General features: G+C 41.2%; 1 protein-coding gene across 1 annotated transcript in view; it reads left to right on the top strand.

Moving 5' to 3' along the window:
- The first annotated feature begins 576 nt into the window (after positions 1-576).
- tenm2a (teneurin transmembrane protein 2a) overlaps positions 577-24,126 on the top strand; it is a 114,965-nt gene continuing 91,415 nt past the window's right edge. The window contains exons 1-2 of the mRNA XM_066648498.1: positions 577-685; positions 18,018-18,255. Of these exons, the coding sequence (XP_066504595.1) occupies positions 616-685; positions 18,018-18,255 (308 nt within the window). The 5' untranslated portion in view covers positions 577-615. The remainder of the gene's footprint in view (positions 686-18,017; positions 18,256-24,126) is intronic.

Below are 24,126 nucleotides of genomic sequence, written 5' to 3'. Positions count from 1 at the left end.
AGAAACAAGCATCTTAGTACCAAGAGTAACTTTCTGCATAAATTTGCAGTTTTGCAAAGAAATCTGGCACAGATTTAATTAAATTTATCATTGCTCTCTTTTTGAACATTCCATTAGAAGCATTTCATCAAAACACATGTAGATATTTACAGTAATGATGTTGACATTTTGATAAAAATATCTTTAAGATTAAAAAAAAAAATCCCTCTAAGAAATTTTTAACAACATTTACCGCTTACCACTTCACTGACACAAGATGATGTTACGGCAGCAGTGATATGTTGCTTAATGACGCTGAACAGGAGAACATGCTTCCTTGGGATTAAAGCACACTGCAAAGCTGAGTGACCCCAAACTGCTGACGGGCAGAATGTGTGGAAGGAAAACGTCCCATATGCATGAGTGATGAAGCTGTACCCGTGGGTTGTGTCACATATTCCTAACATATGTCTCCTTTTATCTCTCTGTCCTTCAGGTCGTCCCCTCCCTCCCTCCACTGCGTCATCCAGCCTACTGCCCCCTGCCCCCTCTCCTCCTTCCGCCCCGCTCCACCCAGCCCCTCCCACCATCAGGGAGTGCCAGGTGCCCCTGCTGGACAGCAGCTCCTCTCACACCATGCTGGAGCCCCACCCAGAGGACCAAATCTCCCCCAACTCATACCTGCTCCGGGCTCAGACCACTAGCGGTAAGATCTGCCCTCCCATCTCTCAGTGAATCCCCTCTGCTTGCATGTTCCACTTTTTCCTCTGACACACTTTGATATGATGGACTGGGAACTGTTATCTCAGTTCGTATAATTATTTTTACTCAAAGGCAACATCTACAAAGTGTTCTCATAATTGTTGGATGCACTCAGGGGGGAAAAAGGATACATTAAATTCATATGATTCAAGAACATGTTCTTTACACTATTATAATATACTACATTAAGACACCCCCCTTCATTTATTTAATACATTTTCTAGAAAATTTCTGAGCAGATGAGATAAATTGGTCCTGCTAATGAAGCTTTCTGAAAAGCAAATGGAGTGTATAATAAATAATATAATCCATTCATTCATTCATTGCCTGTAAGCGCTTATCACACCACACTCCTCACAGACAGTCACCCGGAGGATACCCACGCAGACACAGAGAGAACACACCACACTCCTCACAGACAGTCACCCGGAGGAAACCCACGCAGACACAGGGAGAACACACCACACTCCTCACAGACAGTCACCCGGAGGAAACCCATGCAGACACAGAGAGAACACACCACACTCCTCACAGACAGTCACCCGGAGAAAACCCACGCAGACACAGAGAGAACACACCACACTCCTCACAGACAGTCACCCGGAGGAAACCCACACAGATACAGAGAGAACACCCCACACTCCTCACAGACAGTCACCTGGAGGAAACCCACGCAGACACAGGGAGAACACCCCACACTCCTCACAGACAGTCACCAGGAGGAACTTGTAGTAGTGACTTCTCACCAGTCTCGGACTTGTAGCACATACCTCTATAGTTTGGTGGACTTAAAAAAAGATGGCAAATTTTTCACAAAATATTGTCCTGTTAAAATTGTTCTCCTAATCAGTGAATGAAACATTAGGATCATAACATTGTAAAGGTCTATAGTGGTGTGTGGAGTTAGGTTTGGTTAATGCTTGGCTTTCTCCTGCCTCTGCAGATGGAATAAGGCTATGAGTTTCTGTAGCACAGCTGTGCTCATTTTGAGTAATTAATGCTCTCTCTGTGCTGCACAACCCTCCAAACTCTCTCTCTGCATCGAAATCTGCAATCCAGGCGATATATTTAGCGAATGGAGAGGGAGGGGGGAAAAAATCTGTTAATGTAATTTCGGCTGGAATATAATCTATTGTTAATGGTATTAGCCTCTCCTTTGATCTACTATAAATCTTTATTACGTCTGATCAGGGGCCCAAGTTCAAGAGCAACGCGATTATAACCCTTTTAAAATGACATTACATCATGCCTCTAATTGGTTTACTGTTTGGTGGAGTAACATCAATCACTGGCAGCCTAAACCACGCTGTAAATAAATTCACCTCCGCTTCGGCAGCGCAACAGATCTGGGGGAAAAAAGCATGGAAAATGAGGACGAGTCTTAAAGAGTGAGAGGAAATTGCCGTGTCTTAGTTTGCTCTGTGGTTACTATTAGTATGTGCTCTTTATCCTGTGCCAAGTTTATTACCTGCACAGTTGACAATAAATATTCTTGTATCATTTATGTGTTGGTTAATAATTAATATACGTTTCTTGAATTTATTCTTATTTTTTGTTACAAGAAGAAGTGGTATACAATGAGATAAGGACACTAGAGTCCTGCAGTCAAACAAGGATGGCTTAAATGCAGTATTTAAGATGGTACACATCTCTACATCTCTTTATCTATATAAAAAAGCCTCGCTGGTTTGGTTTTAGAAAGAAGGCATTGTATAATACAGTTATATAAAAGATATTGTATAATGTGGCGTGTCCCTGTTGTTTTCAGGCAGGCTTAGTAGCTGGAATAAACTTTGGCTGTTATTTTCTTTAGCCACCTGGGGCCTAAGGACATTTTTTGGATTTTTCCATATCTTCTTAAATTCCACTTTAAATGCACTTGATCCACGTACACTGTACATCCAAATGTTTACAACAGTCTCAGCTCTGTCTCTGTAGTGATGCCCCATTGACTGAGAGCATTGTGAAAAAAAAAACATCATTAATCTCTTATGAAATCATAACTTTACTCATGTATGTCAACCCCTTTTCATAGCCTCATTACTCTGGATTTGAGCCACTTTAGATCTCACAGTAAAGTGGAATTGAAAGTGCTGATTCAAAAAAATTAAGGTTTGTATTTCTCTGTTGTATTATTGCAAAGACATTAATAACAACATCCATAAACATCAAATTTGACATACTTGCATTTTCCTGCACCACATATGAAGTCCACATTCATTCATTCATTGTCTGTAACCCTTATCCAGTTCAGGGTCACGGTGGGTCCAGAGCCTACCTGGAATCATTGGGCGCAAGGCGGGAACACACCCTGGAGGGGGCGCCAGTCCTTCACAGGGCAACACTCACCTACGGACACTTTGGAGTCACCAATCCACCTACCAATGTGTGTTTTTGGACTGTGGGAGGAAACCGGAGCACCCGGAGGAAACCCACGCAGACACAGGGAGAACACACCACACTCCTCACTGACAGTCACCCGGAGGAAACCCACACAGACACAGGGAGAACACACCACACTCCTCACTGACAGTCACCCGGAGGAAACCCACACAGACACAGGGAGAACACACCACACTCCTCACTGACAGTCACCCGGAGGAAACCCACGCAGACACAGGGAGAACACCCCACACTCCTCACAGACAGTCACCCAGAGCGGGAATTGAACCCACAACCTCCAGGTCCCTGGAGCTGTGTGACAAGAACACACCAACAAGAAAAAATAAAAGATCCCATATGTGTTAAAACAGTTTACTAGTACTTAAATGCTCTAATAATTCCAAGCTGTTCTCCACTCAGAACTGCAAGATCATGTCAGTATGACCATGGCAATGTAATCAACCTAGCTGTAGAATGATACGCCAACAATCTGACGTAAACATATTAACTCTGCTATCTACTCATCCTTTGACAAACCTAACGTTATGCAAGTCAAATGATTTGAACAGAAGAAAATTGTGGATGAAAATAATTATTAAATAACAGCTAAATAAATAATTAAAAACCTCTCAGCAGAAGAAAGTCTACATCATTTATTTTCTGTGCCACTTCAGAGCAAATTCATCACAAAACAAAGATAATTGTTAGAAGATAATAATGAAAGTGAGTGGACGGGGCTTTAAGGGCTAGGTGTTGTTTCTAAGGTTCAGGCAAACAATGTGAAGTGCTACTTAAAAAAAATTCAATTACCAGTACAGGCACTCACTGAAAGTGTCTCAGCCAATCACATAGCCAGGTCAGAACCAACTGTGGTATAACGTTATTAATATGCTCCGTTGTCAGAATGAAACTTCGTGTTTCCAAAACGGAGATGCAGGAAAATGAATAAAAACAGCCTTAACTTTTATTTGAGACAAAATGGAACTTATGCAAAATATTTTGGAGCATGTGCATTAATCTGTTAATCCTGAAGTTTTATCACAAATTACATAGCACTTCAGATTTTGCCAACAATTTTAAAACAACAGGTTCTGTGCCAACTGTGACGATATGCAGAGATAATGCTAACTGTATCTGAACTCTGTAGAAGAATACTTGACTAAAATATTGTTGACACTTTTGATTGGTTTCAGACAAATTAGAGCTATGTAGTTTATTTATAAATCAATATCCGATTAGTTTCTGTGCATCAGCATGGCATTGACTTATGGAAATAATTATTTTTGCACATTAGAGACATGTCAAAAGAGCAGGAGAGCAGCTTGGAAGTTTTATAATATTTAATAGCGTTTACAGTCATTTTTTTGTTTAATTTTCCCTGTAATTATAACATTCAATTGAAAACATGTTCAAGGCTTGCAATTAGTTCAAGAACAGCTCAGTAAATAATTGGCTTATTATCAAGCAGCCTCAGCAAGTGTTTGTGTTTATGATTTTGAGAATGACATCTGTATATGTGACTGTGGGTGTGTGTGTGTGTGTGTGTGTGTGTTTGTGTTTATGTGAATGTGTGAGATAGAGAAAGAGAAAGCGAGAGAAAGAGACAGAAAAGGAACTGAGCGAAAGGAGCAAAGTGTGTGTGGGTGTGGATGTGGATGTGTCCGTGTATGTTTGTGTGTGTGTGTGTGTGTGTGGGTCCAAGTTCAATTAAATGTCCTGTGATCTTGTTGAGGGTGATCGCTGTGCAGGAAATGAGGTTTCTGCCCAATAACCCAGCCCACTGAGGCAGAAAGACAGCCACGATTACAAAGAGGAAGTGAGCTACGACGTGTGTGTGTGTGTGTGTGGTCCAAATCTCATAAAATCTGTAAATCAAAACATTTTAAGGTGAAGACATGTTAAGTTCATGTTAGGTTAATGTTAGGGTGAGAGTTAGTAATAAGTTTAAGCTAATTCTCCACCATATTAGTAGAAGTCAGTGTAATATTTGTGTGTGTGCGTGTGTGTGTGTGTGTGTGTGTTTCAGAAATATGCTCTTAAATATATACATTTTCTATTTACATAATTAAAGTTCTATATATAATATTTTTCTCCATAAATAAAACATTCACATCACAGAGTTCAAAAGTAATTTAGTATTGTCCAGTTTCTACTAAATATTTCCATAAAGTATTTTTGCTTATGCATTTATCTGAGGTTAATTATTAAAGGATACATTTAAAACTAAACAAATATCAGAAGCTTAAAGGCGTAGTTCACGATTGTATCCAAAAAACACTTTTTATTAAATTCAGAAGCTAGCACCATTTGCTAGTTCCCCAGTCTGTGTTTATGAACCCCGGTGTGTGTAAATGAGACTGTTTACCTCTCTGTCCGGTATCTCTCTCTCTCTCTCTGCTCAAAAGCAGACCGTTCCACATTAAAAGACGCGGAGCATAGAACCCCACAATTGTAGATGTTCCCTTTAACGCCAAAATTCTGTGAACAATTACTCATTCTTTATCACCTTCAACTTGCATAGTTCAATCTCACTTGAGGTGAAGGATAAACTGAAGAGGGAAAAAAAGGACACTCTGGTGCACTTCCTGGTCAGCCTCCTGTGAGAGGCCTGAGATGAGCAGAGAGACTGTGTCCAGGCTGGAGAAGACTGCCCGCGGCCTGCCGTCTACTGCTGTGGAGCGCAGTGCTGCTCTAAAGTGTCCTGACATTGCTCCTGGAAAGCAGACAGACACACACACACACACACACACGCACAGAAGGAAAGGAAGCGAGAGATAGCGAGCTGGTGAAAATGTCTCTGGCCATTCATTATAAATGGGCAGTGTGGCCTATTTTTAACCGCCTGCGATGTAACACACCCCTGCCAGGGAAATCAAGCTTGCTTAATAATGCTCCCAGTGTTTACACTGATTATCATTTTCGTGGAAGCACATTCTCACCAGCAATTGCCTTTCACGCCCCTTTTAAAAGCTAATCTTATTCTATTTCACAGAAACATGGATGATGTCATGTGTGTGTCTGCATACTTGAGTCTGTGGCCCTGTTTACGCTTGGCATTAAAATGTGTCCTGTATCTGGAGTGTACACACACACACACATTTAAAACACAAGTGTAACTTGGGGTAGGGATCTTAGGGTAGTTTTGATCTAGCTCCTGATCTCGAGGTAGTTGAACACACTGAGATAATATGTTGTGGGTGTGTATTTCACTGTAACTGCATTGTGATTGGTCATCCAGTGGTGACTGGATCTACAGGTGTGTAAACTCATTATGATCAGATCTGTGTGAGTCTGTGTATATACACATTGTATTTACATACATTATCTTGTCATTTAGCTCCTCCCTCAGATCAGAGTCTGGACTCATTAGCTACTTTTGAAATGGTTGAGTTTAAACATCCTGTGTCTTGATTGGATGAAGATCTAATCAAAATGATAAGATCACAATGATCCAATGTTAACAACAAGCATAAGCAGGGCCTGTGTCGCACGTAGCTACATCCCTGAACCTCAGATGCATTCATCTATGTGTGTTTGTTTATGTGTGTGTGTGGGTGGGCGGGCTCTGGAGGGTTTGTTTGAAAAGGCCGTTTATTTTTAGGCTGATTTTGAGGACTCTCTCTCTCTCTCTCAGACAGGCTATTATTGCTCATTAGCTGAGATGAAGAGGCCGGGCAGATGCTGGCTGTGTGTGGAATATTCACGTCGGCCCAGCAGCCGTCCCTTCAGCACTTTCCTCAGTGCCACTGCCACGGCAGCCGGGGGTTTTAATTAAATCCTGCGGAGAAATAGAGAGATCAAGGGGACGCACCTTGCAAGCAGGCGTCTGTGTCCCTCAGCAATTTTCAAATAGAGTTCTTAGAGAGAGAGAGAGAGAGAGAGAGAGAGAGAGTGACAGACAGAGACTGCAGGGGCATGGAAAGCATTTGCATGTTTGTCTGTTGTTGCAGTTGTTAAAAAGTGTTTCAGAAGATAAAGAACAAACAAGAGAGAGAGGGAGGGGGTGTAAGAGAGGGAGAGGGATGGGGAAAGAAAAATGTGAGGGAGGGGGAGAGAGGAAAATAAGGAAAGAGATGGGGTAAGGTGTGAGAAGAGGGCCAAAATATAGTAAGAGGTGAGATGAGAAAAAATGAAAAAGGGGGAAGTGAGAAACAAATGGGGCAAGGGCAAAATATAAGGGAACAAAAGATGGAGTAGCAGAGAGCAAAACATGGGAGAAGACTGTGTTAAGAAAGATAGAGAGGGATAAAGAAAAATGGAGGGAGTGAAGAGAGGCAAAGGAAGTGAAAGAAAGGAAAGAATGAGAAAGGTTAAAAAAGTAACAGAGAGAGAGAGAGAGAGAGAGAGACCCTGCCGCTGGCTGCTGAGTGGGCATCTTTTCTAGTGTTTTGCCCGTGACGCTGGTGTTGAACCGCAGAAAATGTCAATAAACAGTTTAGTGAGCACAGGCCTGGAGAGAACTCTGCCGCTGCTGCTGCCGTGAGACTTTAGCAGCATCACTGATAGATTAATGCAGGGGGATGAAAACACTCACACACACACACACACACACACACACACCGCATATGCATTTGTGAGACAAAGAGAGAAAACAAAGAGAGACATAGAAAGACTTAAAAGGTACTGAAAGAAGAGAGAAACAGAGTCATTAACGCTTATTATTCACTCAGTGTTTACTGTTACATCTATATTTGTCTTGGCTAGATGGAGTTAAATTGAACTATAATTAGATAACATTGTGCTTGATGCACTCATGCCAATAAAGCCGTCTTGAATTGATAGCTCTGTGCTCCACTACAGATGTGTTTCTTATTTAGGTAATTCTGCAAGTTTAGACAAGCTTCATTCATTAATTGTCTGTAACCAGTTCAGGTTCGCGGTGGGTCCAGAACCTATCCAGAATCACCGGGTGCAAGGCAGGAACACACCCTGCAGAGGGCATAATTTCTTCACAGGGCGACACACACTCACGTATTCACTCACACCTAGCACTCAGAGGAAATGGGACCACACACCAAACTCCTAAGAGACAGTCACCCCGAGCGGGACTTGAACACACAACCTCCAGGTCCCTCCGCACCACTCCGCCCTTATCATTTGTTTAATTAATTATTGTTGGTGGGATTTTAATATATGTCATAATAATTAGAGCAAACTAAATTCCTTAGAAGGTAGAAATACAACTAAAATTCACCTGTTTTTTGTCTGTCACCAGTGACTTAGATTTTAACCAGTCGCTGTCATCTCTAGCGTTGGCATATCAACAGCCAAGACCACGAATCGGCTGTTAGTAATTCACTCACTCATGGCTTTCTCACATACTCACTCACATATAGGCACTGCTCCACAAGGGTGTGCTGTTGTGCTTTGCATCAATGACAGTTTATTTCCTTGTTTTTTAATGCAATTAAACTTTCAAAACTTTTAAAATGTCACAGAAGTGCAGAGAAATGAAAAGTTTCCAGTCTAAGCCTAGTTTTGATTCGATAAAGCTAAGATCAGTCATGCTAATGTTTGGAAACTATTTTGCAAACTAAACTGAAACTAAATATATATTTAATGTTTAGTAAAGCTTGCCAAAGCTTATAAATGTCTGCTGCTATAAAAGAACACATTTATCAGCGGAGCATGCATAGAGGAGTGAGGCAGAGAGAGCTCTGACCTGACTTTGACCACCTAGATAGATCTTGGGTGGATTGTGAGGCAGAAATGTATTTCTAACAGGCACTAAGCTTTCTGGGCACTCCCGCATGCAGGACTCAGTACTTCACTTTGCTTTTATCCATGAAAACACACACACACACACACACACACACACGCATGCACAGAATGTGCCTGGTGAGCTCTAAGTGGTCAACTTGTGCATGGTTCTCTGGATGGGGCCTGGATGGATTTCAGTAAACTGGGCAATGTGGTCATGTTTACGCACTTTCCCTCTCAGCATGACTCCCACCAGTTTACATTTGTGCAGGATGTGCATGTGCAGTTGGAAGATGAATTCAAATGTTTTATTTCACCCATGAATGCTTACATGCTCGTTCATATATGCAGTAAGGAAACAAGATGGTATTTAATGGCACAACATGCTACAACAGGCCGATGCAGAAAAATATGGGTGACACTATTTCCAGGTCGGCTTTTAGTTAAATAAACAGTTAATTAGCTATTAACAAGCAATTAATCACTTATTTGATAGTAACATATCAGTTATAATCACTTACAAATGTGTAAAATGCAATGTGTTTATAAAGTGTATATTTAAGATTCTTTAAATAGGTTATTAAATGTTTATTTACTAATGTCCTGAATATTTATGCACTGTAATACTCCAATTGCAAGCTGACCTCAAATGGCAATATTAGCAGGTTAGAAATACTTAAATACAGACTGATCTAATATGGTAGTTATTGCTAGAAAAAGAACTCAGTGGCAGTGCTTAGGGTTAATAAATATTCAGGTGTCCTGCTGATCAGAAGTCACTATGAACCAGGAATAAATGCACAATTACCAGGTTAGAGAATGAGACTCCAGTCTACATTTATCAGACGTTTGTAAGCTCTCTTACAAATAATATGTTAATCTTCAATAAGTAGTAGTTAATAAACAGAAGCAGAATTTAAAATAAGTTTATACATAAATTGTAACCAAAACTTCGGTTTTAAAGTCAGAGCTACTGACTGCGTGTGATGTACCTGTACTGGCAAATCTTGGAAGCTGTATTTTGCATGCAGCTAATTCTATAAAGAGCATATAATTAGCATTCTGACTTGTTTAGCATAGCATAAACGTTTTCAGCCAGATCTAGCCGGAATGATTCAAACAATGACTGTTATCCAAGGCAATGGAATATCTGTGCGATGTGACGACATACACAATGCAAAATAAAGTTTCTTTGTTAATTAGAAGCTAAAGCAGAACTTCTTAGAATGATTTATGTAAAGACATAAGCTATAGATCAAAGATTAACTCTGGCCCTTATAATTGAGTCAAATGTTCAGATTCTTTTGAAAGTTCTGGAGTTCTGATCACTACCCTTGATCCACTAACATGGCCTCTGAGAAATACAAGGTGTAATCCACTTAAGTGCACTTTATTATGTTAAAATCAGGCCAGTCACAAAGGGGAGAACCTGGTCATCCTGCACATTGGTTCTTCCCCACCCACCACTCTAAAAAAAAAACACCTCGTTATCAGAGATGAAGAGAGTGGCGGAGCAGAGGATGTGCTCTCGATGGCTGTTTTCTAATTACGCTCTTTCATTTATTGTGAAGCAGACGGAGGCCTGCTGAAATCGCAGTCTCTATTAGCGCCCGCTGTCGAGGGGCTTCTCCCCATTACCGTTAGATTGGATCCTTTATCATCCCAAATTGACATTTATGCTTTTACCCCTATTGTTTCTCCAGTTTTTTGGACGCTAACGCCCAGTGATTTGTTTTCATTTGTGTCGCTCGACCAAGTGTCCCATGATGCCCCATGTCTCACTCATTCCGTCATCGCTGTAGACCGCAGACGGATGGCAAGAGCGGAAGTGAAAAGAGAGTGAGAAATATACTCTGACCACTACTTCTAAATACAAAATCAAGCTACCGGTGTCTGCTGTCCAAGCTTAAGCTACAATCAGACTGTTGTATCACACAATCAGTTGATTATAGGCTGTCATCTTCTGATGTGCTTTGGGAGTGAACATAGTAGTTCAGTAAATAGCTAATGTTAACTGGATTGACTTGTTTATTGGGGAAAAAAAAAGACTATGGCCTACCCTTTGGTTCCTATTTCCTCACACTTTTAGAGTTTGCCAATTTACACACTTAAATTGTACCTTCATCCTCTGTGAAGTGAAAAACACTCATCCCTGTATCACATTCCTTTTTGCACTCCCGTGTCCTATTCAAGCAAATTCACTTTTACTATAGACCACTTGCATTCACATAATAATAATAATAATAGTAATTTCCTAAACATCTGCTGCATGCCTATAGTATGATCAAGTTTTTCCAGGTTGGAATAATTGGCAGACGGAACACGGAAGGGGCACTTTGTGTTGTTACATCAGGAAGAATGCCCTCCATGTTGTAAAAGAGATGCTATAAAAACGCTGTGCAATTTCAACAGCAGCCTAATGTATTTTCACATTACAGATGAATAGCGTAAACAGCCGTGCATTCTGGGTGCCTGCTTCTTCCCAGAGGCTAACAGCCCTCCTCGAATAGTGCTTTGTGTCCTACTGAAATATCTCTCGAGAATAAAGGTGTTGTCATCAGTCAACAATCCGGGGAGTTGGCGTTTGGGATCAGATGTGGCTTAGCAGTTAAGGGCTCTTCACTCGGGGCATCGCTGCACTAACGGCTCCATTCCCAGGTGGGAATCGAGGATCTAGCTCTTATATCGCAGCACTGTGAACATCCCTGTCGTACTATTGTGCTTCCATCATATCTTTAGGCCAGTGGCCTCTCTTTTGTCCGTCAAGCAGAAAGATAAAAGGGAAATCTATATTCTTGACACAAACTGGTGCAGAATGGCTATGAAAATGTATTTGTGTCAATTTAACAAAAATTGCCCTTGAAATCTACATGGCACGTGCACAAATGAGCCATCATGTAAATGAAAATGTGAAGCTGCATGAGCAGAGGTGGTCTTTCTACAGAGGAGGTGAAGAAGGACGGAGAGCTATCTGTATGCTGCTGCTGTCAGACTTTACACACACACACACACACACACACACTCAGAGTGACTACACAGCCATTTCACACTCAGCCACTTGCACAGTGAAAGCTGATGATGCGTGCAGAGATTGCATATGAAGAATGCTTCTTCATGAATATGAAAACAACTTTTTCAACAGTCTTGAAAGGGCTGATGGGTACAGTGAGGCCTCTCTCTCTCTCTCTCTCTCCCCCCTTAACTCTGTTTTTGCCCGCGTTGCTCGTACTCCTCCTCCAGCTTAAGATAACAGAAGATTTGTCTCAGCTGCTATCCCTGAAAGCATCGACTAAAGGTTGTGTGTGTGTGCGCCGGCATGTTTCTGAAGAATCAGGAAAATAAATGCACTTCATCATTTTAACGATGTGTATTACACTCACTGCTTGGGGCCGGTGATGTGAAGGAGCCGGTGTGTGAGTTTAAATTAAGCAGCCCATAATGGGTGTATTCGGAAAAGGAATCTCAGTGAAATTTAGAGCAGCGAGAGCTCTAATTAGTCTGTGTCAAAAATAAACAAAAAACAGCAGCCATATTTTGGAATGCAGTCATGGGAGCAGTAGACAGACCACAGGAATCATCTGATCACCTTTGGTGGGTTAATGAAGGGCCTGAGGGTGTCAGTTGTGTCATTGTTTGAAGAGTCACATTGTTGACCTCTAAGAGGCCAAGGAGGCATGGAGCGGTTTAGTGTGGAGGGCTAATTATTGCACAAGACTCCAATATACTGCAGTTAAAGGAAGTGCTGTGGAATTATCATTAGTTGTTACTGAAACTGAGCAATGAATAGCAGATGTTTTATTTTGAAGAATGTTCAGCATAGTCTTTCTATACATGCAGATGAGAGTTGAGCTGCTTTAATCTCATGTAAATTATTTTAGAAATGACAAAAACACACTGACCAGTATCTGCTAAACCAGGCCGGTGAATGGAGCAAATGAAGGAAACCCACTGGGACACAGGGAGAACACACCAAACTCCTTTCAGACTGAGTCTGGGCTAGAACCCACAACCCCAAGTGCTGAGAGACATTGACTCTACCAGTTGTGACACTGTGCCATAAAAGCTGTAAAAGGAAAAACCATTATAACCATTTTGTGTTTTAATTAGGAGAACTGAGGGTGAGAAAACAGGGAACGTAAAGCTTTCCTCCCAGTGCTACAGGGTGTGACATGCTGCTATACTACTACGAGTCTGAAAAATGAAATACCAGGTCTGTTGGGTTGGGTTCCAGGAGCAGAGGTCTGTTTTTAGAGCTGGAGAGTCTGAATACAGGTGAAGTTGAGTGTTGCTTTTATCAGTAGCCTATATTTAGCCAAAGAAAACAAATATATACAAATCTCAGAATTAAAAAAACGAATACAGAACGAACAACAAAAACATATTTCGGTTCATCCGTAGTAGTAAATATTGGCGAATTCTCCTGGTTATGTGAAGTTTAAGCTTTGACGTTTAAAAAAAAGGAATATATATTATAATAATAAATGTTTAATCTTAATGTATATTTAAATTTTACATTTGAGCTCTGTCACCCACTAGTGGATGTATTCCTTTCCAATATATTTATATTCTTATGGATTGTCCATCGTATGAAATTTTCATGAAGGATGGACCAATAGAAATGATACACACTTCCATAAAAAGGTGTTTATTGCCTTTTCCTGTTAACGTTTACAATGTTAATACAGTGATAATATTTCAGTCACGCCTTACTGTGTGTGTTTTGAGGGGTGACAGATGTGGGGGTCAGGCCTCTCTTCTCTCTCACCTCCACCTTCATGAAGAGCAGCTGCACTTTGCTCTCCTTTTGCCTGCACCTGGCCCCCACAATCAGGCCACATCCACCAGCTCCACCATTATAGAAGCGTGCTGACAAGCACTTCCACTGCAGCCCCACCACTGGGAACATGGCTCTGGCGGACAGGCTGCATTCGTCTTCCTCCCGGAGACAGGCCATACATAGACTTAAGCAAAGACTAGATTCCCGCGTACACACATTAATGATGTCTGGCCCTATTTCTGGTGCAGGCTGCTGACGAAATGTGCCCGCTGCTAGACACCTTCACAAGGACGTCTAATAACAGCCCTAAAAGTGTGTGTGTGTGTGTGTGTGAGAGAAAGAGAGAGAGAGAGAGAGAGAGAGAGAGATCTTGTGTCTGTATATACTGTGCAGATTTGCCTAGGTCTTGTTTGTGTGTGTGTGTGTGCATGCACGCGCCTCATATTTGTGCTCTGTGCTGTATTTCTCTGTGTCTGGACCCATTAGTCCTGAGCTGGACTGAGCTGGCGGTCACTGAGAGGCATGCGGTCACGGCTGTCCGCTCCACTGGTCAGACTTCTCCTCTCTGCTCACCGAGTGCTGATCACCGAGCGGAGGCCAAGCCGCCGGAGCACATTAGCCACCCCACAGCACTGCAACACACACTCACTGCAATGTAACACTCTCCCCGTTCTGCAGCCTACACTGCAACACACACACACACACACACATCATACTCATGCAGCGCACACCCTCAGCACTGCAGTACATACTCATGCCTTTGTTAGGCAAGACTCCTAATGCTGCGTCGGCCTGTGTCTGTAACATGATTAGAACTCTAGCTCGCTCTGGAATGTAAATCCAGATGTTTTACTTAGTCATTATGTTACTCTGGGAATGTAAATCCATTGGGATTTATGGTTCGTTTGGACTTTATTTAACTTCATTTAACTTTACTGGCTTCTGGCTGAGTCTGTCAAATAATACTCTCTGTGGTCCCAGCGTTCTCTCGCTTTATTCAGACAGAGAAAGAGCCTGTGGCCCCGGTGCCTTTCTGCCTCAGGGGCCCGGATGGCTCTGAGCTGGCAGTGTGTGAAAGTGAATGAGCTTTGTGCTAATTCACAGTCTGATCCTGCTCTGACACTCTTCTACTAATGCAGCTCTCAGAAGCATGTTACACGCCTTGACCAGCACAATTTAACACTGAACACTGATCCGCTACACACACACACACACTCTCTGATACTCTGTCAATCCCTCTCTGTCTCTAACACACACACAACATTTGCTTTCTTGTGCTGTGGGTTCATTACATATCCATAAGTCCTACTAGGCTAACCTTAACCTTACTCTGTCCTTAAACACGTCTTTACCCGTAAAATTTAACGATGACACTCTCTCACTGGTTAGAAATGTCCCCCAGATGTGTTTGTAACCAGGTTTTGTTCCCCGCAACATGATATATTTTCCAGCACACACACACACACACACACACAGACTAGCTTTCCTTTTGCTGTGCGTTAAACTTCCTTATGTTTGTTTGTTTGTTATTATTCTTTTGCCACACTTGGGTTTTTTGTTGTCCATGATCCTGTCTGAAAATTCTCTCATGAGAATCCCCCTTTCTTTTCTCCTTCTGTCTTCTTCACTCTCCCACGTGTTTACACACACACAAACACACACACACACACACATCCCCTGCTTTGTAGTCGTAGACACAGTCATCGTCTTGCATTAAAAGGAGGAGAATGGGAGAGGGCTTTTTATCTGAAGTCTCTTCAGTGATATGGATTTAGACCTTAAGAGGAGAAAACAGACAGGCTGAAGGCAAGCAGAAAGAAAGCTCAAACATCTCCTGCAAAAATAATATCATAATAAAATGTCTATAAATAAAAATGTGCAATGGCTCTCCTATTTTTCTAGAGCAAACAGGAAATTAATGTCATTGCATCGCCAAGGGCTCTTCTATTTAGGTCCTGGAGTACGCAATTATGTGTATTAATTATGTTGTTCAAATTAATCTCACAATCCTATTTTCTAATGAAGTCTTTCTGAGAAACTGTGTGGGTGCGCATTTCTTAGGTCCACTTTTATGTTTTTTTTTTTTTTTTGTATAGTCATTGGGATAAGTGGAGGCCCTTGATCAAATTACATTCTGAAGAGAAAACAAGTTAATACATGGAATATGCTGCTTTTCCACTTTTTTTCTGATTTATTCATTTACTGATTTTAAGAAATTGGGAAAAAAAAAACACCAAATATAACTGATATTTCTTTTTCTTTTACATATATGTATTAAAGGCAGTATATTGTGTTAATTAGTGCAGTAGAGGGTTGCCTGTGCACATGTACACGTTTTCACAGAGTCAGGAAAAACATGACATTTTTTCACCAGTGTTTCTGAAAAACTGTCAAAGCCTAAACATTGTACAGTGCGGTACTCTTTTGGAGCATAGAGCGGGATACAGTGCAGTAGTGAATCTCTTTGAGGTGTGAGGATGTACGAGGGTTTGAATTACAGTCACTTTCCTCACGTCTCCACCTGAAAAAAGTGACTGTGACACAGGATCAGGCAGAAGACACCTCCCTTTATACGCGCTACCGTCACACACCAACAAACCGATAAGGAGAGAGAGAGAGAGAGAGAGAGAGAGAAGAGGGAGAGGCAGGGACAGATGTACTGACAGAGGGGGGATGAGCAAGCGATAGCAAGAAAGAGTGGCGTGAGAGAGGAAGCAATAGATAAAGAGACAGGGAGGGACAGAGAGAGAGACAAGGCGAGGAAAAGAGGGATAGAGGAACAGAGGCAGAGTGACCACGAGTGGAAAAGACAGAGAGGAGAAGAGTGAGAGAGATGATGAGAGTGATAGATGGCACAGAGGGAAGGGAGAGATAGATGGGAAGAGGGCGGGAGAGATGGTGAATGCTCTAATATGTGTTTGTGAGTTAGAACAGATATGGACTGTGAGGTTCATCTTTATTGCATTGTGTTGTGTTTCGAGGGGAAATGTCCATCATTGCAGAGTGCTCTCTCTCTCCCTCTCTATCTCTCTCTCTCACACACACATACACACACACACTAGAGGAAATAAATGTAACAGTTTGCTTGTTTTCTCTGCGGCCTAAAATTACCTTCTCACAGTGGAGTGCCACTCACATTGACACCCTGAAGAGGGCATCAAGATTACAGCTGCATTCCACCACTTCACCGAGGATTGTCAAGTTGTAATGTCCCTGTTGAGAAGAACTTATACCTGTACACACACACAAACACACACACACACATTCCCATTTCTTGGCACATTAAGGCTTACACCCAAGCAAACAATCACATCAATTAGTGATGCCTCATAAAGTATGCATAAGCTGCATCCAGGAACATTAACACAGCTTAAGAGCAGGAGGAAAAAAGTCTTTACCCTCTAATGAGTGCCTTAACAGGCCCAGTGTCACGCCGTTTTCAGAAGCGCATAGACAGTTGATGCGTCCTGCCAGATGTGAAACCACAAGCCAACAACAGCAACAACAACAGCAGTCTTCTATCTGCACTGATTCCCCTCTCTGATTCAGCCTTGCCTTTCTGATTGCATTTTATCCTCCCTGTGATGCCTTGAGCAGAGGGGGGAAAAAACACTTCTGAATATTCCCGCTATCAATCATGGCATACACCGGTGCTATTTTTACCCCTTTGCCAGCATATCCCGGCACTAACTCGATAAAGCACACAGGATCCACATACGCTGAAGGGTCTCAGTCTCAGAGCTTTCATCACAAAGTGGATTTTAATCCAGCCCTGAATATAGGTTAAGATTATGACCCGACTCACAACACTGAGTTTTGAGCAAAGCCAGTGGTAGCTCTCAAAATTCTTTCTGAATGTGACCAGTCCCAAAGAAGGCTCCACTTTTCTAATGACAGCATCTATTAAATTTCCTTCTGCCTTAGGCTTGTTATTCAGTTATGAACCCTGAGACATTCATTCATTCATTCATTGTATGTAACCGCTTATCCAGTTCAGGGTCGCGGTGGGTCCAGAGCCTACCTGGAATCACTGGGCGCAAGGCGGGAACACTCCAAACTCACAGGCAGTCACCCGGAGTGGGTGGAGCTCCAGGATCGTGGAGCTGTGTGACTGCGACACTACCTGCTGCGCCACCGTGCCGCCCTGTTTTATGAATTATTTGTTGATATTTAATTAATTCTTTGGTAACATCAACGAAAGGAATCAGTGAGGAACGGAATTCCGGATCTGCATACCGAACCTTAGGGTTTAAAGGGTTTGGTTACCTTGTGTTGTAACAGACTGCCCTCATCAGATCCTTGGTTCATTGGAATTTTTTTTATTGTCACATTTTGAAAATGAAGTCTGTACAAAAGGAATGCTGTTGTTTTCCGGAGAAATATTTCACATTGCACTTTTTGTTTTGTTTTTGCACAGGAGCTCCAAACCATCACAGCCAGTCGACCCTACGGCCGCCTCTGCCACCACCTCATAATTCCCAGACATTGTCCCACCACCAGTCCTCCGCCAACTCTCTAAACCGCAACACTCTGAGTGGACGCCGCAACCCCATCCACGCCCCACCGACTGCCCCTGGAGACGGCCCCACCACTCCCGAGTCAGTGCAGCTGCAGGACAGCTGGGTGCTTAACAGCAATGTGCCACTGGAGACCAGGTCAGAGCTCAGCCTCTCTCTCACACACACATACACAAGGAAATAGCCCATGATAGTGCAATATATAGGGATAGGGGAACAATGTTAGCCCTGGTGAAACAAAGCCTCTGCCAGCAAAACGTGACTTCCTAGACTAAACTGTCCATTGATATCTTTAAGAATCAATCATATAGTTTGATTATTATACCTAATTTTGTTTCTGTCCAATGGGGCATATGGATGGCTATCAGAAAGCAACTAACAAAATCCAAGTATTTGTGGGAAACGTACTGAGCAATAAATATCAATTGCTGTACGTGTGGACAGAGTGCCTGAGGCTAAGGCTAAGAACTGCTAGTCTATGCCACTGAATGTTAGAAAATTATGGTCAGAGTTGTTTTCATGAATTACTGGTATCTAGTAACTAAAGAAGTGTAGTCAGGAAAATGTGTCCCTGTTGAAATCCATGGCTTGAGGCAAGTGTGTGATTTGTGGGATAGCCTCATAGCTCTTGTGCAACACAAAGTAAATTGTGGACAACAGACATGTCTTCACTGACTGACTACATTAGTGTAAGGGGGAAGATTGTTTAAATTTGCTTTTCACCACACTATGAACATTTTAGAGATTATTTTTTTGGGTTTCCAGGAGTGGAAAAAAATAGCCAAAGGCCTCAAAGACGAGCATCAGCTATCAATTTATGTGGAAAATATCAGACCAGTCAAAATGAGTAATGACTTTCTCTGGTTGTAACAATGAGAATATTTGCAGTATTGTACTTTATGACTGTCTTAATACTGTCAGATGCCTCCATGCAAAGTAGATTAATGACAGTTATGAAAACACTGTGAGACAAAAATGGTCATTGGAAAACAATACATACTCAACCCAGATCTGATACTGCCGACATGTTACCAATGTTAGCCGGTTTATATTTGGATACTTGACCTAAATATTATTTTTGACTGAATCTTATGACTTGCATATTGTTTACATACTGGGAGTGGAGAGCTAGAGGTCAGGCTTCTATATGCATGCGTATAAACACATATGCTCTCTCTCTCACACACACACACGTTTTTTTTCTCTCACTTTTCACTCTCTGTCTCTCTCCCCAGTCTACACACACACCTTTGTTATAGTGCTTGCTGGGTAGAGGGTCAGCTCCTCTGGTTGCAGATCATAAAGGTGCTCGCGTGCCATATGCACTATTCATAAGGTGGAGAGGACATGTTTAATTCAATAGGACAGGACAGGTCTCAGGCCTGTAGGAGCTGCAGGTGCCTGACTGGCGGTTAATTAAAGCACTGCCTGATAGGCTCTACTGTATGTCACCAGCACCAGCTGAAGCTCAGACATGAATACAGTGGGACTGCCGGGCTCTGTGAGTTGGGCTCGGGATAGTGGCAGGCCTGTGAACAGCGCCGGGACAGTCGCACTGGTGATCAGACACACACACACACACACACACGATCAGACACACGCGCACACACACACATGGACACACACTGCTTGCCACTGTCCTCTCCTGGATCTGCTCTCTACCCTTAACTATCCATTCAGTTTGAGTGACGCTTGCTTTAACCCTGTCATTATTTGCAGCAGTACAGCCAGAGTTGTCATTGTTCATGACTCAGAGTCCTTTCCCCTTATAACAGACTAAGCCTCTGAATGGTGACATCCGAATAAAATATTCTCAGGCACAATACTCTTAGAATAAAAAAAAACAATAAAACCATGCCAATACAATATTTTTGAGAAATTTTCCATCTGCTAATCAGCCAAATTATTGTTTTCTAATTGTAACACACATAACAGAGTTAATAATAATAATAATTTCAAAGGCAACGTTGTAGGTATTTTACAAAAGTGATAGAAAACAAGTAAATGGACACATTTTTACAGCTTTTTACATATTCTGGCCTTCATTCATTCATTCAATCATTATCTGTAACTCTTATCCAGTTCAGGGTCGCAGTGGGTCCAGAGCCTACCTGGAATCATTGGGCACAAGGCGGGAATACACCCTGGAGGGGGCGCCAGTCCTTCACAGGGCAACACACACACACACACATTCACTCACACGCTCACACCTACGGACACTTTTTGAGTCGCCAATCCACCTACCAACATGTGTTTTTGGACTGTGGGACTGCGACACTACCTGCTGCGCCACCGTGCCGCCCCATATTCTGGACTTGCTCTAAATAACCTGGAGGGACAGATTAATGACATACCAGGTGTAAAAATTATCCTTAAATTAGGCAAGATAGGGTTAATCTTTTATGAATAATTTCTCTAATATAAAGACTAAATTGCCTCTGCTTTATGGCAAATATTAATGCCATTTATTTAAGAGAGATTCAGATAGTAATTTGTAGGTGGTGTGTGGGTGTTAAACTGAAAAAGAAACTGATGTAATTTCTGGAAAAAGTTGAAGTAGCATTTTGAAGTTACAAATGGTCTGCTTTTAAACCTTTTATTTTATTATTTTTACGTAGAACAGTGCAGAGTTGATAGAGAGTCGGATCTTAGAACAAGTAGCAATAACATTTTGTGTTGATGTTTTCAGGAACCTGGCTGGCCTTGTGTTGTGACTGGGGAGTAAAACTCGGTTTAGCTTATAAAGTAATCAATAACGCTGCCCTGCATTACATTCCTTATTGATGAGGAGATGTGAGAGCTATTCCAGAACACAATGCAAAAGCCTTGCAGGGCAGTACAGTGGTATAAAACGCTGCATCCTGGATATAAAAGAAAATACACATAGGGTGGACAACAGTCACATCAAACTTAAAAGAGAAGTATAAAGACTCTGATTAGCACATGTCTGAGGCTGAAGTCAATCCTCTTCGTCTGCACATTTAACAAACTGCAGTTATCAAAAACATAATAATAATAATAATAATAATAATAATAATAGTAATAATAATAGTAATAATAATAGTAGTAATAATAATAATATTTCCACAGAGTTCCAAAAGCAAAAATGAAATTTGACACAAGCTGGGCATGGAATCCTCACAAATATATATACATTTCATTTGTATTTTTATCTCTATTAGTATCTATCTATCTATCTATCTATCTATCTATCTATCTATCTATCTCATCATCATCATCATTTTCTTCTCCGCTTCTCCATTTCAGGGTCGCGGTGTATCTATCTATCTATCTATCTATCTATCTATCTATATATATATATATATATTTTTTTTTTTTTTTTTTTTTTTTTTTTTTCAATGTTCTGTTTTATTAAATGTAGTTCGGTTTCAATCCATTAGTGGATTTTATATGCAATGTGTCCTCGACCCAGTCCCCTGTGGACACTAAGAGCCGACTTCACCCTCATCAACAGAAATCAGTTTCTCAGCTGTGTGGGCTTTCTAATATTGGTCAAACTAAACTGAACTAAATGAACCTTCCTCGACCCTCCAAGGCCTGTTCACCACATCTTACATTTCATCGATTAAATAATTACACAAACAACAACAAGGAAACACAGAAAGTCTGTGGAAAGTGCAGAATCCAAACTTTCAAATGATTCCAGAATCATGATTGATTTTGGCTTCAGTTTGATGAAGAGCTACTGTTACTGAATTGTACAGTGGACACATCTGTTAAAACTGCTGGTTTTAAACAGACGAAACATTAAATAAAGCATAATATGAGAGGAATCTTGTGAAATAGAGCTGTGCTGGGGTCTTAAACGTAACATGTAATACAACAGAGTGTGAGAAATCTCAGGCTAAATCAAAAGGGCTGCACACATTGCAGAGCTATTTGATATGTTCAGGTGTGTTCCAAAGCAGTCTCCTATTTAAGGCCTTGCGAGGGAGCAAACTCACTAAGCTTTAGCTGCCATCTGCTGAGGCACAACTCCGGTGCCCATAACGCCCCATTCGAGCTCAGTGTGCCAGCGAACAGCCCCAAACTCTGGCCCTTCTCCCCGCTCCCCTGCCAGCAAGCGCCACCTCTCTCTCAGCAGCTTTTTAATTGGGGTTCTGTCAATGCAGATGGACCACCTGTCACACACACTCGCACAAAGACCCACAGAGGCACACACACACACACACACATAGCCTCCCACCCATAATTCACAATCTCATTTCTACTATATTCAAATTCATTAGCTGCGTTATTCATTACGTCGGTGGAAAAGTGGAGGTGCAAGTAGTGAAGCGTAGATGATGCAGTGGACCAATCAGCTCTATTCAGAGCACAGGCCAGCCCACCCTGCCTCTCAGCTGCCCCTGAGATCCTTTAGAAGGTCTCCAGATTTTACCTCTAAAACATTCTCTAAAAACCATTCATTTGGGCTATAAAATTCAGTATTCTGCATATTTGGTGAAACAAAGAACAGTATTCATGTGTGGAAATACAAAACATTAGCAAGAACACAATAGATTCTGATCGTATGAGTGTGTAAGCTTTATCCAACCGTCTCCACACTGTATTTGTAATGAACGTTCAATACCTTCTGGTTAATCAATACTTCGTTAAGTTAAATCAGGTGTGCTGGTTAAATCAAGTGGGCCTCACTGGCTCATTGGCAGGCTATAACTCACTGGCTGGGTTGTATTAAGACAAAGAAGATCCAAGACAAACCTCTACTAAGTATCTCTCACTATATTAATTTACCAATATCAACTTTTTGAAGATATGGATATGTATTGTAATATGATCACTCTAAACTATGTCTTGTAATTTCCATTATATCACTGTTTTACACCATATTACATTACAAATTTGCAATAATACAGTTTTCATAAAAAATAAGAGAAAAAAGTTTTCTTGTATTTTGCTGTGAATTTTAGAGCTCTGGAATCCATTCTCACATTATTTTCCTGTAAAAACAAACAACTAGCCCAGAATACCCTGCCATCTCTATGATATAAAACGACACCAGCTAGGAGCATACTATCAAATTAACAGAATGAAGAAAATATTATTTATAGGTTAATGTGTAATTACTTTAGAAATTATCGAAAAGAAGGTAACATTTAAACATGGAGTAGAGTTTTTTTCTCAGAATTATTCCGAGTTTTTTTCTCAGAATTATTACGAGATTTTTTCTCAGATTTATTCCGAGTTTTTTTCTCAGAATTATTACAAGATTTTTTCTCAGAATTTTTACGAGTTTTTTTTCTCTCAGAATTCTGACTTTAATCTCGGACTCTTTTTTATTTTTATTTTTTTATTTTTTCAATGCTGTGGCCCTAAAACTCCGTCGTAGAGATAAGAGGTGATGTCAGTGAGTCAGGAGGTTGTTGTTGGGGAAGGAGTTGTAGCATTTACAGAGTGAAGCTGAATTTGGGTCAGTGTTGCTGGATTGTCATAGAATTACAGTATAGTGCTGTCATATCTAGTATAGTACAGTAGTATTGTATATGAACATTATTTTACTGGATGCTGAGCTGCCAGTATGTTGCAGTAAATTTTACAGGATTTATTTATTTATTTATTTATTGTAAGTTATCTGATAATACTTCATGTTTTTATTTAAAACCCACACACATTTACCACACAGAAAATCAGTCTGAACAGTTCTCACAGGTGGCCTAAAGCATTTGCGCATTGCTCTGGAAGACAAGCCACAAGGTGAAAGACTACAGTAGATATTTAAATGAAATCATAGACACCTCTAATGAAACTGTGCTTCTAGGGCCTCTTAAAGCCATGTAATAATAGCGTCTTAAATGGCTGAATGCACTTGAGGTGATTAAGACCATTAATTGTAGCCTAATTTGACTCAGTCAAATAAGAGCCGTTTTGCCGAGAAGTCTTTGGCTCTACCTCTGCTTTGGCTGCAAACTAAAAAGCAGGCATTCTCCAAGCTACCTTTTTAATTTAACGTCTCTCGGTAAGCTCCTTACGTCCAGGTTATTCCAC

The sequence above is a fragment of the Hoplias malabaricus genome, chromosome 17 (genome assembly GCF_029633855.1).
Source record: "Hoplias malabaricus isolate fHopMal1 chromosome 17, fHopMal1.hap1, whole genome shotgun sequence".
NCBI classification, from domain to species: Eukaryota; Metazoa; Chordata; class Actinopteri; order Characiformes; family Erythrinidae; genus Hoplias; species Hoplias malabaricus.
The sequence above is the reverse complement of the archived record's forward strand: the minus strand, read 5'-3'. Positions and strand labels throughout refer to the sequence as shown.